This window comes from Elephas maximus, chromosome 6 (assembly GCF_024166365.1).
Source record: "Elephas maximus indicus isolate mEleMax1 chromosome 6, mEleMax1 primary haplotype, whole genome shotgun sequence".
Taxonomy (NCBI): domain Eukaryota; kingdom Metazoa; phylum Chordata; class Mammalia; order Proboscidea; family Elephantidae; genus Elephas; species Elephas maximus.
Window position 1 is genome coordinate 133553441 of NC_064824.1, and position 15885 is coordinate 133569325.

Consider the following 15885-nt stretch of genomic DNA (forward strand, 5'->3'; position numbering starts at 1 on the left):
AGGCCAGAGTAGAACTTCCCCCATAGGGTTTCCAAGGAGCAGCTGGTGTATTCAAACTGGTTGGTAGCCGAGCTCTTAACTACACTTAACCACGGTGCCACCAGGGCTCCCTTAACTCAATGGCCCATTTTAACTCACCCTGTGTGAGTGTCGAACCCCTTCATGGGTCCCTGGCTTCAAAATGCCTGTGAGTAATTCCCTCATCTCTGCATGGAAAAGGTCTCCTCACTTTCCACTTCCAGTTTTTCGGTAGTACCTCCTGGAATGTGGTCTGGAGAAGTATCCTGAGGAGCCATCCAGGAGCAGCAGAAGAGTCCTGGAATCAGTGATGTCTGTGGGGGTTTTGTTTGAGGAATGGTCAATTGACTCTTGAGGGTGGAGCAACCTGAGTGATCCCTACCCTGGGTGTTTGCCTCTGTGCTCAAATTAATCACCTTCACCTTTAGCTGCTGCTTAGTTTGCCCACTTAACACTTCCTGTCAGTCCAGGCCACCCTGGAGCCTCTGAGTGAGACAGCGTATCCCTTTGGTGAGGGAATGACATTTCCACAGAATCGCGAAGAAAAATAAACACCTTTCTTACGGTCTTATGTGTGTCCCCCTCCACTGCCCCGTTCCAGTCCCCTACCCCCTGCTCCTCCACACCAGCCCAGAGCCCCCGCCCTGGCCTCAGTGTACTCAACAGAAAGACAGCAGCCCCCAAATGTGACTCGGCCATTTTACCACTTCACGTCTCTGGAGATTTCACATGCATAAGTTGACTCCAGCATCCCCTACATCACCATTAGAGAGTGCAACATGGTAATTTCTTATTGGTAGACTGGTTGGCTGATTGACTAGCCCCCAGCTGGATATTATTTATTTTGTGTGGTTTAGTATATAGTAATTGGTGCTGCTGTTTAAAGCATAATTAATTACTCTATGGAATTTTTTCCTGTTAAGACTTAGGTATCTTGTTTTTCTCTACTCCAGCGCTTGACCACTTCCCATCCTGGAGAGCAGAGGGAGACTGTCCTGCAAGCTTACATCAGCAATGACCTCTTGGACTGTCACAGCAACAACCAGGTCGGTGCAAGATGGGCCAGAGCCTGGCCTGGGCTTCACTTCTGGACAGTGATCTTAACAGATTGGGGATGGGGGTGGACCTTAATTTCTGGGCACGTTCAGCATAGTGGCCATGTGTCGACCTTAAGGTCCTGTGAGCTGCTGAGGTCTGCATTCTACCTGGACAGTGGCCCACTTCTTGCTTCTAGTGAAGAGTCCCAAGCAAGTTAAAACTGTCCATTCAGCACTGGAGCTGCTTTGTGCCATTTTTCCTATTCTCAGTTCCCTACTCTTGCCCTCACCCCACTGCTCACCTTTCGAAAACTGAGCATGACCTATGATGGGCAAGGTAGATATGCAGATTCCATTTTTTTCACCTGACTTAAACCTTGTAAACACTGTGGAAACCCTGGTGGCACAGTGGTCTAAAAGGCTGGCAGTTCAAATCCACCAGGCGCTCCTTGGAAACCCTATGGGACAGTTCTACTCTGTCCTGTAGGGTCGCTGAGTTGAAATCAGCTCTACGGCAACAGGTTTGTTTTGGTTTAAACACCGTATTTGTACATAGGTAGTCCCGACTTGCGATGTGTCTGAGTTACGACAAACTGTCCTTAACGACCATCCTTTTTTTTTTTAATGATTTGTGTATTTTTTATGTATGTATGTATTAAAATATATCTGTAAGTTTTTATGTAACATTTCAACCCTCAAAGACAAACAAAGATCAGATTTATAAAGATACTGATAAGAAAAGGCAATAATAATGAAAACCTAAAAAAAAATGGGGTATTCGACTTTTGTCAGAACCAACTTACAACGGAGTCGTTGAAACAGAGCCCCATTGTAAGGCAGGGGCTACCTGTATAGCTCTAGACCACAGAGGTCTAATGTCGTAGGAAAAGTACTGGACTTGGAGTGAGTTAAACCTGGTTTCATTTTTTTTTTTTTTTTTTACCACGTAGTAGCCAGATGATCTTAAGCAAGCTACTCCATCTGAGACCCACCTGTGAAAAGGATCTGTTATCTACTTGAGGAGGTTGTTGGGATGAGTGCATGAGTAATGTGTGGGAAGGATTGAACCCAGTTCCCAGCACGGAGTAGTCAGTACATGTTTTTTTCTCCCTACTCCCCACCCACCTTCTTCCCCGTTGCCTGTACCAGTCTTCACTGGAGAGGAGCAGGGTCAGGACCTTGCACGTGCAACATATAAGAAGACACTGTGTTTCGTTATTGCAATTGAATTTTTATCCAGAATTCTCTGCATCCTTTATCTCCCTGTTGTTACCTTTAGAGTGTGCACCTAGTGAAGTGTCAGTACCCCTTAGTGCTCGCTGTCAGAGCGGCACCCTGGGAAAATGACCAACATGTGCACACAGGTGGTAAAATTCAAGAGTTGGGTCTTTGAGCATAGTCTGATTCCTCATGTGGAAAAGAGCTGTATTAAACTTGAACAACAGTCTCTCGTTTTCTTGGCTTACTTTCTTGTGCTGTTTTTTTTTGTTTGTTTGTTTGTATTTCTAATGATGCTGAAGCCAGCTATAAAGCAGCTGAATGATATATGATGACTTATAGACTCTTAATTTAAAGAGTAAATCCAATAGTGATTCTTTCCATATTATCATATTTCATTGAGTCTAAGATGTAGTTTTCCCCTCATTTTAGCATCTCTGAAGTTGAGGTACATCCTAGAGTCAATGGCATGTTACAGTTTAATTGGCAGTATTTTTTTTTTTCTTTCTTGTTTTTATATAAAAAAAATGAAGTGTCCTCTCAGAAAGATGACTTAGATTTCATGTTATGTGCTATTTGCCAAAATGCTTTGATCTTTTGTAGCCATTGAGAAGAGGGTCGATTCTTACTTGTGCCATTGTTTTTAGTGGCTCTGAATTTTTTTTTTTTTTCCAATAAGAAATGAGCTAGAGTTCTCTGAAGATGTCAGAGAACCTGCAGAGCAGGAAAACTTATGTAGCATGGATGTGTGTCACCATGATGCCAAAAAATTGACCCTTTCAGTCAGGAAGTGAAGTAATTGGCTGGCTTTTCTAGCTAGTGGTTCTCAAATTTGGGTATGTAGCATTACTACCTGTAGGGCTCATTCAAACAGATTACAGGGCCCCATCCACAATTTCTGATATGTACAGGGTGGTGTTGTTAGGTGCCACTGGTGCCGTTGAGTCGGTTTCGACTTACAGCGACCCTGTGTACAACAAAACAAAACACTGCCTGGTCCTGTGCCATCATCACATTCGTTGCTATGTTTGAGCCCATTGTTGCAGCCACTATATCAGTCCATCTCATTGAGGGTCTTTCTCTTTTTCACTGACCCTCTACTTTACCGAGCATGATGTTCTTCTCCAGGGACTAGTCTCTCCTTGATAACATGTCCAAAGTACATGAGACGAAGTCTTACCATCCTTGCTTCCAAGGAACATTCTGGCTGTACTTCCTCCAAGACAGATTTGTTCGTTCTTCTGGTGGTCCATAGTGTATTCAGTATTCCTTGCCAACACCATCATTCAAGGTGCCAGTTCTTCTTCTGTCTTCCTTATTCATTGTCCAGCTTTTGCATGCATATGAGGTGACTGAAAATACCATGGCTTGGGTCAGGCGCACCTTATTCCTCAAAATGACATCTTTGCTTTTGAACACTTTAAAGAGGTCTTTTGCAGCAGATTTGCCCTATGTAATGTATCATTTGATTTCTTGACTCCTGCTTCTGTGGGCGTTGTTTGTGATTCCAAGTAAAATGAAATCATTGACAAATTCAGTCTTTTCTCTGTCATGATGTTGCTTATTGGTCCATTTGTGAGGGTTTTTGTTATCTTTATGTTGAAATGTAATCCATATTGAAGGCTATGGTCATTGATCTTCATCAATAAGTGCTTCAAGTCCTCTTCATTTTCAGCAAGCAACGTTGTGTCATCTGCATATTGCAGGTTGTTAATGAGTCTTCCTCCAATCCTGATGCTGTGTTCTTCTTATAGTCTAGCTTTCTTATATGGGATGGGGCCCCAGAATTTGTCTTTCCAAAAGGCTTCCAGTTGGTGCTGATGCTGTTGGTGCAGGGGACACACTTTGATAACGACTGTTCCAGACCAAAAACGTTGAATCAAATTGTAGTGAGTTCAGCTTTTCATTTTTAACTGATTGTTTTGATGTTGTATAGTTACATCTCACACTGCTGAAGGTGTTGTGATGTCAAATTTTCCACGTTCAAGAATCTAGTGCTATATATGTAGTTATACAAAAGCACAGTTCCTTCAGTCTAGGAAATTTTCTCTTATTTTCCAGAATCATGTTTTCAGCTGTGAAATACATCATTTGCACAGATGAGTGTATAAAACACATACGGACAGTTTAAAGAATAATAATAAAGCAAATACCTGTGTTCCCACCACCCAGATTGAGAAGTGGAAACTTACCAATTCCTCAGAAACTCCTATATCATATCCCCCTCCTTTCCTTCAAGAGACAACCAGCACCCTGACTTCTGCATTAATCAGTTCCTTTCTTCTCTTTATAGTTTTACCATCTATACATGCACCCTAACTGGCCTCACCAACCCAGCGGCCAGCACAATCCTGGCTCTATGAGGCGAGAGCATTGCTGACACTGTCAAATGCAGGCATCTAAGAGATAGTGTGAACACAGTCGCCAGATCATAGTCAGTCATCAGCTCCCCTGGGCACTTATACCATCCTCTCTGGGGACGTTGGTGGTCAAGGTCGGGGAGAGTCCTGGAAAACAGGGCATCTGGGAAACCTGAAGGTACAAGTCGTCTGGCAGCAGTATTTATACTCAAGGGGGTTGAGGAGCTGCTCTGTGATTTTGGCTTTTGAGCCCACCTGGTGACGCAGTGGTTAAAGTGCTTGTCTGCTAACCAAAAGGTAGATGGTTGAAACCCACCAGGTGCTCCCTGGGAGAAAGATGTGGCAGTCTCCTTCTGTAAAGATTATAGCAGTTCTACTCTGTCCTATAGGGTTGCCATACGTCGATATCGACTCAGCGGCAGTGGATTTGGTTTTGGTCTAATTCTAGTTCTGAAGAGTTGATCAAATGAGGATGCTTCTGTGGGGGCAGAGCCTGCCCACGGCTGATCCACCCAGCAGGGCATGGAAGGAGGAGCTGGGACATGGTCAGAGCTATTCAAGCCCAGATCAGATAAGCATCTGGACTCATCTCAGCCAGGCATTTGTTCTCTGTTGAAAAATATGGTACACGGTGCACTACTTTGGAACACTGGCAGTATTTATTAAGACAATATATGCACACTCTGTGTCCCAGCAAAACCACTCTTAGGTCTGCACCCAACAGAAATATGTCCATCTGTTCACTAAAAGACACACAAGAATGTTCATAGCAGCACTGCTTATAAAAACCAGAACACTGGGTATAACCCAAATGTTCATCAACAGCAAAATGGTATGTTAATTGCGATGTATTTGTAAAATGAGATACATAAAGCAGTGAGAAGAAACACAACACACAGCATGGATGAATCTCATAAACAACATTGGATGAAGAAAGTCAGGCATAAAAGAATATATACCGTATGATTTTATCTATATAAAAATTCAGCAACAGGTAAAACTAACCTATGATGTTAGAAGTCGGAGAGATGTTACCCTTGGTGAGGCAGAGACTGGAAGGAGGCACCATAAGGGAATGGTCTGCTTCTTGACCTGGGTACTGGTTACCTACATGTTCACTTTTTGGAAATTCATCAAGCTGTACACTTCTGATTTGTGCTATTTTCTGTATGGAAGTTATACTTCAATAAAAATCTTACCAAAATAGAGATGGTATAATGGCAGTAAGCATCTTGAGGACAGCCCTCAACATGTCACTGTCTTGAGAAGACTCAGTCAGCCATCTGCTGGCTTCTTCATCTCTCTTCAACAGACCCCCTTAGATTCTTTTTGCCTCTTTCTTGAATTGGATCTCCTGTTTCCAGTATCCCATATCATCTTTTTTTTTTTTTTTTTTTTGTAGTCTTGTTTTGGTGCAGGACATCTTTTATTCATGACTTCTGGAGAAAGGGTGATGCATGGGAAGTATATTTTTGAGACTGTATATGTCTGAAATTGTCTTTATCCTTTGTATAGAATTCTGGTTTGCAAATAACTTTCCTTCAGAATTTTGAAGACATTGCTCCATTGTCTTCTATCTTCCAGTGTTGCCATTGAGAAGCCCAAAGCAATTCTGATTTCTGATCCTTCATATGTGACCTGCTTTTTTTTCTCTCTAGAAGCACATTGAATCTTCTCTTTCTCACCAGTTAGGCAATGTCCCACTGATGTGCTGCACAAGGTGTGCTTGATCCACTGCGGTGAGCACTCTGTGGGCCTCTGCAACCTGGCGGCTTTAGCTCCGGGAACCTTCCTAGAGTGGTTTGTCCATGACTCCTTACCTCCCTCCTGTTGTCTTTGCTCTCCCTTTCTGAATGTTGGACCTCCTGAACTTGTTCTTGAATTTTCTTATCTTTTGTCTCATGTTTTCCATCTTTTTCTTTTTGCTCCGCTTTCCAGGAGATTTCCTCATCTTTATTTTCCAAACTTTCTGTTGAGTTTTTTGTGTCCTGTTTTGTTGATAGGACATAGTGTCTTTTATCTCTGAAGATATTAGTGACAGATTTTAGTTGATTTATTTTTCGTTTTCTTTTCCCTGTACAATCCTGTTTTCTCAGAGTTGCTTTTTTCTTCTTCATTTGTTCTATTTTCCATGTTAGAAACTTTCCTCAGATGCCTAGTGGTCCTTGGTTGCCTCCTAATGGTTTAGGGTGGTGGACTAAAAGGCTGGCGGGAAGGTCTGAGTGTGACAGTGTGTCCTGTAGATGTAGTTCAACTGAGGGTGCCCCAGGTGGGCCATCTGTTGAGAACTTCCGAAGTCAGAACGTCTTGTTCTTTCCTCTTGGGCTGATCATTTCCCAGCACCCTGGTGGTGCAGTGGTTAAGCATCTGGCTGCAAACCAAAAAAGGTCAGCAGTTTGAATCCACGAGCCACCCCTTGGAAACCCTATGGGAAAATTCTACTCTGTCCTCTAGAGTTACTGTGAGTTGGAATCAACTTGATGGCAATGGGTTTGGTTTCGGTTTTGGTCATTTTCCTCAGAGAAGAGCTACCATCTCCTGCCTAGAGAGTGAGGGTGTGTGATGGCAGCGTTCTGGGAGTCAAGCTGGGGAAGAGGCCTAGGGTTGGCTTTTGTTCAGCTTTCATTCTGCATATAGATGCTACCCCCATTTTGGCAGAGAGCCTCTCCTCAACCGTGCCTGGGGTTCCTTCAGTCCAGAGACCCTTTGTGTTACCCTCACAAGAGAATCTCCCCCCTGGATCTATGCTGGGAGGTGGTTGTTGAGTAGCATGGAGTTGGAACTGCCTCTTAAACAATTTTCATTCATTCTTCTTTATTTTTCCCTGATCCTTGAGCCTTTTGAGGATTATTTGATATAAATTGTGTAATGTCTCAGCTTTGCTATCCAGGGATTTGGCCTTCTTGGGCTGGCTAAGTCTGTTACCGTTCTGCTTTCCAGCTTCTAAAATTGTGTTGCTGTAATTTTTTATACTGTTTTTTCCCGTAAAAACGGCTTGGGGAAGGTGTCTGATCTCCTACCCCACAAGGCGGAAGGAGAACCGAGATCAACAGCCCAAGGCTGATCCAGTGAGGCGGAAGTCAGACATGCGTCCTCTCTCTGCTATCCTTACTAATTCTGACACCAACTATCCCTCCCACAGCACTCTCTACTTTTCTGCTAGGTTTGATAATTCATTGCAGTGGCCACACAGAACTCACAGACCATACTCACAATTATGGGGTTTATTAGAAGGGAAGTAATAGTTACAATTCAGGCCCAGAACGTTCAGGATGTCCCCAGCCCACCTCGAGTCTCCTGCCCTGGGTCTCTCCTTCGTTAGTAATGGTGGGCTCCTCTGTGCTCTGGAATTGGCTGTCTTTAAGGAAAAACTGGCCAGTCTCCTTGGTAGGCCACAATTACCCTATCACATAATACCTGGGTGGGAGTTCTAAGCCTATGGCTAGAAAGGCCACACGCAGAGTAATTGCACCGCACCTTGAGAATTTTGTTCTTTTAAAAATCCACTTACTGTGGTTTGACTGTGGTTTGGGAGGGAGCAAAATCAGATGCAGCGTTAGGTCTGCCATGCTAACCTGAAACAGCAACAACAGCGAACAATCTAGAATGCTTCCTTTGTTCTGGTCGCCATTCTCAGTGCCTTATACAATTAACTCATTTAATTTGGAAGTCTGGATCAGTTATTTTTGTCAAATGTTGCCAAGTCCCCATTGGAAATCAAGATGTCCAGGTGAAATGTTTGCTCTCGTTTGTTTAATTGGCCTCCAGGGCACTCACCCAGAGAAGGGCACCCAACCCTGTCTAGGAGCCCCGTGTCTGTGTTTCCCACTGCCCTCTCACTCACGTCTCCCCTCGGGGCCTCTCTTGCAGACGAGCGTGCTACAGCTGCTGCAGTCGCAGAGCGAGGCAGTACGCCAATACATGGCCCGGCTCATCAACGCCTTCGCGTCACTCGCAGAAGGTAAGGCGGCAGGCTTTCTCCAGAGGAGAGCCAGGTCTTGCTGAGACACTGAAGTTCTGCCCTTTGCAAGTCAACACTCTCCCCAACTTTCTTAGAGATAATACAAGTTTCTTCATCTTTAATGCATCTTTAATGCATCTGATGCAGTTTTAGTGCATCTAAGGTCTTTTATGAAAATCAGTTGTTGTCAGAGTGCTTTAGTTAATGTCAGTAATTTTGAGGGTGTGGGAGTTTATTTTGTAAGCCTTCTGCTTTTATTTTGTAAGCTTTCCAGCTTTGTAACTGTACTTTTTAGATTGCTTGCAAGGGTGTAGGGCTAATGCACTTTCTATAATTTTCGACTTAAAGCTAAAGTAAGGTTAGTGAAACAATTAGAGCTGATTCCAGGAAGCACTGCATCGTTTTCTTCAAAAGACAATGACCTCTTAAATCAAGGAGGATTTGAAAATTCCTAAGAGACGTGCTACCATAACTAAATTCAAAATGTTTTTATAAAATGTCATTATTTCCCACAAGTTCTAATTTGTTTGAGCTCTTTTTAGTATGAATAAAGGGAGTTTTCAAAGTGCGAATATGTGATACTCCAAAAATGTGTTCATTCATTCATTTGTTTGTTTTTCCATCTATTTGTCAAACATTTATTATAAACCAGGTTATATGCTGGGACCATTCATATCATACTGTTAACATTTATATCTGAAATTAATGTCTTCTGTATCAGTGTGGAAAACCTGGTGGCATAGTGGTTAAGTGCTGCGGGCGCTAACCGAAAGGTCAGCAGTTCAAATCCACCAGGAGCTCCTTGGAAACCCTGTGGGGCAGTTCTACTCTGTCCTGTAGGGCCACTATGAGTTGGAATTAACTCAATGGCAATGTTTTTTTTGGTTTGTTTGTTTGTTTGTATCAATATGGAGGACCACAATAGACTAGTGACATTCCACGGCCAGTTGTAGGGTCCCAGGTATAGGTCCTAACCTCTTCTCCAGTACATGGGCATGTCTAGGTGGGGCAGGGAGTGTGACCAGAAGCACTGCTTAGCTGTCTCTTTGTAAAGGCAGAGGGGCTTCTTCCTCTCCCTTTTTCCCCTTAGATCTGACTGTTACGGTTAAGATTGCAGGTAAACACAGCACTCGCCACAAAATCATGACAATGAATTATGTTTAGATAACTTAGAAGAGTGGTTTTCTGTTCATTAGATAGAGATGGGCTAAAATCAACTTTGTAGGAGAAATATGTTTTAATAACTTTTTAAGACCATAAAATTACCCAAACTCTACACGTGTTATGTGCAGGCAGTATGTTTTGGAACATGAACTTAATTTAATGCAAGACAAACCCTTTCTGTCTTTCACTTGCCCTAAGTCCTGTTTCATCTCTGGTTGTATTTTCAGGCCGCCTCTACCTTGCCCAGAACACAAAGGTGCTGAGGATGCTGGAGGAAAGGCTGAAGGAGGAAAACAAGGACGTCATCACCAGAGAGAATATCCTTGGGGCCTTACAGAAGTTCAGCCTCAGGTGAGTAGGCTGTGCAATGGTGGCTCCTATAAAACCAAATTTGAGTTTGTCTTAAGCCACTATTTAAACAACAACAAAAAAACCCATTGCCGTCGAGGTGATTCCAACTCATAGCGACCCTGTGGAAAAGAGTGTAACTGCCCCATAGGGTTTCCAATGTTGTCACCTTTACGAAATTGGACTGCCACATCTTTCTCCCACAAAGTGGCTGGTGGGTTCGAATCACTGGCCTTTCAGTTAGCAGCCGACCTCTTAACCACTGCACCGCCAGGCCTCCTTTTTACTCCCCATAGCAACGCAAGAGGTAGATGCTGTTTATCAGCTGACACTTACGAGAGGTCACGTGACTTTCCAAACCTTACCTCTTACCCACTCTACTGCCCTGCTCAAGGCTGCTGTGGATGGAGGAAGACGTTCTAAAAGCATAATTATATTCTCCTACCAAACATCGTCTAGTGCCAGCCAAGAGCTAGATTATGGCTCAGGCATTTAGAGGTTTAGATAGATGTAAAAAATACAGGTGAATAAAATGTGATAGAATCTCAGCCTTCAAGGTTTCACGGCCTTTTGTAGGAGCTGTGCACATACATGAATAATCACAGTAGAGCCTGGGAAGTCCTGTGGCAGTCAGGGTGAAAGCCGCCTGGTTCATTGTCCACACACCCAGCCACCCACCCCTGTAGTCTCAGTCTGGACCCTATCATGCCTTGGAACTGTTCTACGTCAGAAATGTTAAAATCAGATACTCTTTGAATCATATCTAGTGTCCTTCCAGTGCTCTCTCTCTTTTAATTATTATTAACAGCTTTGTTGAGATTGTCGTTAGGTGCTTTTGAGGCACTTCCAACTCATAGCGACCCTGTGTACAACAGAACGAAACATTGCCCTCTCCTGTGCCATCTTCACAATCGTTGCTATGCTTGAGTTCATTGTTGCTGCCACTGTGTCCGTCCATCGCATTGAGGATCTTCCTCTCTTTCGCTGACTCTCTTCTTTACCAAGCATGATGTCCTTCTCCAGCAGCTGATGCCTCCTGATAACATGTCCAAAGTACATGAGACAAAGTCTCCTCAACCTCGCTTCTAAGAAGCATTCTGGCTATACTTCTTCCAAGACAGACTTGTTCATTCTTCTGGCAGTCTGTGGTATATTCAGTATTCTTTGCCATCACCATAATTCAAAGGCATTAATTCTTCTCTGGTCTTCCTTATTCATTGTTCAGCTTTCACGAGCATATGAGATGAATGAAAACACCATGGCTTGGGTCAGACACACCTTAGTCCTCAAGGTGACATCTTTACTTTTGAATACTTCAAAGAGGTCTTTTGCAGCAGATTTACCCAATGCAATGCGTCGTTCAATTTCTTCACTGCTGTTTTTATGGGCGTTGATTGTGGATCCAAGTAAAATGAAATCCTTGACAACTTCAATCTTTTCTCCATTGCTTATTGGTCCAGTCATGAAGGTTTTTGTTTTCTTTATGTTGAGGTGTAATCCATACTGAAGACTGTAATCTTTGATCTTCATCAGTAAGTACTTCATGTCCTCTTCACTTTCAGCAAGCAAGGTTGTGTGTCATCTGCATATTGCAGGTTCTTAATGAGTCTTCCTCCAATCTTGATGCTGTGCTCCTCTTCATATAGTCCAGCTTCTCTGATTATTTGCTCAGCATACAGGTTGAGTAAGTACAATGAAAGGATACAACGCTGACTCACACATTTCCTGATTTTAAACCACACGGTATCCCCTTGTTATGTTTGAACGACTGCCTCTTGACCTATGTACAGGTCCTTATGAGCACAATTAAGTGTTCTGAAATTCTCATTCTTTGCTATGTTATCTGTGATTTGCTGTGATCCACACAGTTGAATGCCTTTGCATGGTCAATAAAACACAGGTAAACATCTTTCTGGTATTCTCTGCTTTCAGCCAAGAGCCATCTGATATCAGCAGTGCTATCCCTCATTCCACATCCTCTTCTGAATCTGGCCTGAATTTCTGAGAGTTCTCTGTCGATATACTGCTGCAGCCGCTTTTGAATGATCTTCAGCAGAATTTTACTTGTGTGTGATATTAATGATGTCGTTCGATAATATCTGCATTCTATTGGATCACCTTTCTTTGGAATGGGCACAGATATGGATCTCTTCCAGTTGGTTGGCCAGGTAGCTGTCTTCCAAATTTCTTGGCATAGAAAAGTGAGCACTTCCAGCACTGCATGAGTTTGTTGAAATATCTCAATTGGTATTCTGTCAATTTGTGGAGCCTTCTTTTTTGCCAATGCTGTTAGTGCAAGTTGGACTTCTTCCTTCAGTACCATCGGTTCTTGATTTTATGCTACCTCCTAAAATGATTGAAGGTCGACCGATTCTTTTTGGTATATGGCTTTATGCATTCCCTCCATCTTCTATTGATGCTTCCTGCATCGTTCAATATTTTCCCTGTAGAATCCTTCAGTACTACAACTTGAGGCTTGAATTTTTTGTTCAGTTCTTTTGGCTTAAGAAATGCTGAGCATATTATTCCATTTTGGTTTTCTAACTCCAGGTCTTTGAACATTTCATTATAATATTTTAATTTGTCTTCTCGAGCTGCCTTTTGAAATTTTCCGTTCAGCTCTTTTACTTCATTTCTTCTATTCGTTTTAGCTTCTTTATATTGAGGAGCAAGTTTCAGGTTCTTTTTTGACATCCATTTTGGTATTTTCTTTCTTTCCTGTCTCTTTAATGACCTCTTGCTTTCTTCATGTATGATGCCCTTGATGTCATCCCACAACTAATCTGGTCTTCAGTCTTTAGTGTTCATTGCCTCAGATCTGTCCTGGAGATGGTCTCTAAATTCAGGTGCGATATACTCAAGATCATACGTTGGCTCTTGTAGACTTGTTATAATTTTCTTCAGCTTCAACATGAACTTGCCTGTGAGCAATTGATGATCTGTTCCACAGTTGGTCCGTGGCCTTGTTCTCACATTGGACTTCCCCATCGTCCCTTTCCACAGATATAATAAATTTGATTCCTGTGTATTCCATCTGGCGAGATCCACATGTATACCTTGAAAAAGGTATTTGCAATGAATAAGTCTTGCAAAATTCTGGCATCATTTCTATCACCAAGGCCATATTTTCCAACTACCGATCCTTCTTTGTTTCCAACTTTCACATTCCAATCACCAGTAATATCAGTGCATCTTGGTTACATGTTTGATAAATTTCAGACTGCAGAAATTGGTAAAAGACCTTCAATTTCTTCATTTTGGCATTAGTGATTGGTGCATAAATTTGAATAATAGTTGTATTAACTGGTCTTCCTTGTATACATATGGGTATTATCACTGACAGTGTTGTACTTCGGGATAGATTTTAAAATGTGCTGTTCGATGATGAATGCAGCGCCATTCCTCTTCAAGTTGTTTATATGCGTTCCATTTCGTATTTAACAACTTCCAATTTTCCTAGATTCGTACTTTGTTTATTCCAATTATTAATGGTTGTTTGGAGCTGTTTCTTTTCATTTGAGAAATACCACATCAGCAAGTGAAGATCTGAAAGCTTGACTCTATCCATGTCATTAAGATCAACTCTACTTTAAAGAACCAGCTCCCCTCCAGTTGTGTTTTGAATGCCTTCCAATCTGAGGGGCTCATCTTCTACCACTAGATGTTTTGCTGCTATTTATAAAGTTTTCACTGGCCAGTATTTTTCAGTAGACTACCAGGTCCTTATTCCTAGTCTGACTTGTCTGGAAGCTCTGCTGAAACCTGTCCACCATGGGTGACCCTGGTGGTATTTGAAATACTGGTGGCATAGCTTCTAGCATCACAGCAACACACAAGCCAAAGTACGACAGACTGACCGATGAGTGGTGGTTTGTTGAGGTACCATACCATTAAAAAAACACCTGTTTTCAGTACAACTCAATGATTTTTAACATATTCACAGAATTTTCAATGATCACCACAGTCTAAATTTAGAATATTTCCATCAACCTGAAAAGAAGCCTCATACCTGTTTACAGTTACTCCCCATTCCCACCAGCCCTAGACAACCACTAATTTACTTTTGGTCTTTATAGATTTTCCTTTTCTGGACATTACCTGTCATTAGAATCATATGTGTTCTTTTGTAACTGGCTTCTGTCACTTAGCATAATGTCTTCAGAGTTCATCTACATTGTGGCATATATCAGTACTTTATTTGTTGCCAAATAACATTTCGTTATATGGATATATCATATTTTATTTATCTGCTCATCTGTTGATGGGCATTTGGGTTGTTTCCACTTTTTGACCATTTCGAATAATGCTGCTGTGCACATTCACACACAAGTCTTCATGTGGACATGTTTTCTGTGGGCAGGGATCTAGAAGCGGAATTGCTGGTCCGTGTGGTGGTTCTTCCAGCACGGGTACTCCCTCATGACCCACTCACTTTCCTTTGACTTTATTGAAAATTCTAAAACTTTGAGTCCTTAGCTTTTTCTGACCTCCAGCCCTCTTCTGAACACACTTCCTTCCCACAAATGTGCTTAACATTTAGTGACTCTCACTAATAACCTGAAGCCTACAATGAAATAAAGCCAGTGTATGTTTAGTGGGGGAACCAAATCGGTTGCTGGGAAGGGGATGATAAACATTTCGTACCTACCATTTGCCAGGTCGCTGCCAAGGAAAGTCTCTTTGTTCCAGATATTAATTGAAAAAACTGTAAGTGATCTCCAGAGTTATTCCTTCCTCTGATTATATGAGCACTTCATTTCTTTGTGTTTATAAAGATAAGTAGCTCTTGACTGTTCTTGGAAATTTTTTAGAAATTTAATATCTGTAGTTAAGGGACAGAGATAAGATATGGTGGAGAAATACCTCTTCCTGGTAATCCAGATATTTAATAACTAGTTATCTTTTTCCTCCAAACAGTGATTTTAGCTTCTCTGTTCTGGAAATGTGCTCAATGTTTTCACAGTTTTCAAGGGTTTCTACAACGAATATAGAAATTCTTGAGGCTTACAAAGGGAGTACTGTCTTCACTGTATTCTAAGTCACACAGGTCGGGCTGGTGGGATGTTCGAGAACAGCATGAATAGATGTTTGCTTCCTTGTACCATCCTGTGTGGTACATTTACCATAATTTAGCAGGAACATTTACCTGCTAATTGGGAGACCCCAGTGGTGCCTTCTCAGTGCTGTTTTGACTTTAAGAGAAGTCAGATGGCTTCTGATGGTGATACCACACTTAGTCTCTTCAGTTCTTAGGGCTGACATGATGGCATTCACCATTACACATATTGATGAAGCATTGTGTTCTCTAAAATTACACTCCTGGAATTTGGATAAAAAATTATTCCTTTAAGTTGTACTACGCAGGTCATTAAACTGCCCTGACTCTCTAGAGATCTGAATCTAAGTGGTATTAAGCTGGTTTTTGCTTTTGTGGTTTGTTTTTACTTTTCAGGCGGCTCAGAATGTCTAACCTGGACTACACAGACTAGAGTTTAGGTGGAAATCTGCTTGTCAAAGAACTATTTCCATGGCCCTCTTTCCTGGGTTAAGTTGAGCAAAAGCTATCAATAAATATTTGTTAAAAATTTGAAGTAATACTCTGCTGATTCTAAATATTGAAAAAGAACCTTTCCAAGTAGGAGGCTTCCTACTACTCTACCTTTCCTTAAACCCTTAATAAGATCCCTGAAAAGTAAAGGCTCTGTTGCTGTGTGTCACTTGTATGGATCTAACAATAAGATATTCCTCAGGGTCTGTATCTTCTGTGCATTTGGCTCTT

General features: G+C 42.0%; 1 protein-coding gene across 4 annotated transcripts in view; it reads left to right on the plus strand.

The window, feature by feature from the left end:
* ARMC9 (armadillo repeat containing 9) overlaps positions 1-15885 on the plus strand; it is a 190278-nt gene that overhangs the window by 75713 nt on the left and 98680 nt on the right. For all 4 annotated transcript variants that reach the window (XM_049888433.1, XM_049888435.1, XM_049888434.1 and 1 more), the window contains exons 12-14: positions 972-1064; positions 8504-8594; positions 9986-10109. In XM_049888433.1, the coding sequence (XP_049744390.1) occupies positions 972-1064; positions 8504-8594; positions 9986-10109 (308 nt within the window). The remainder of the gene's footprint in view (positions 1-971; positions 1065-8503; positions 8595-9985; positions 10110-15885) is intronic.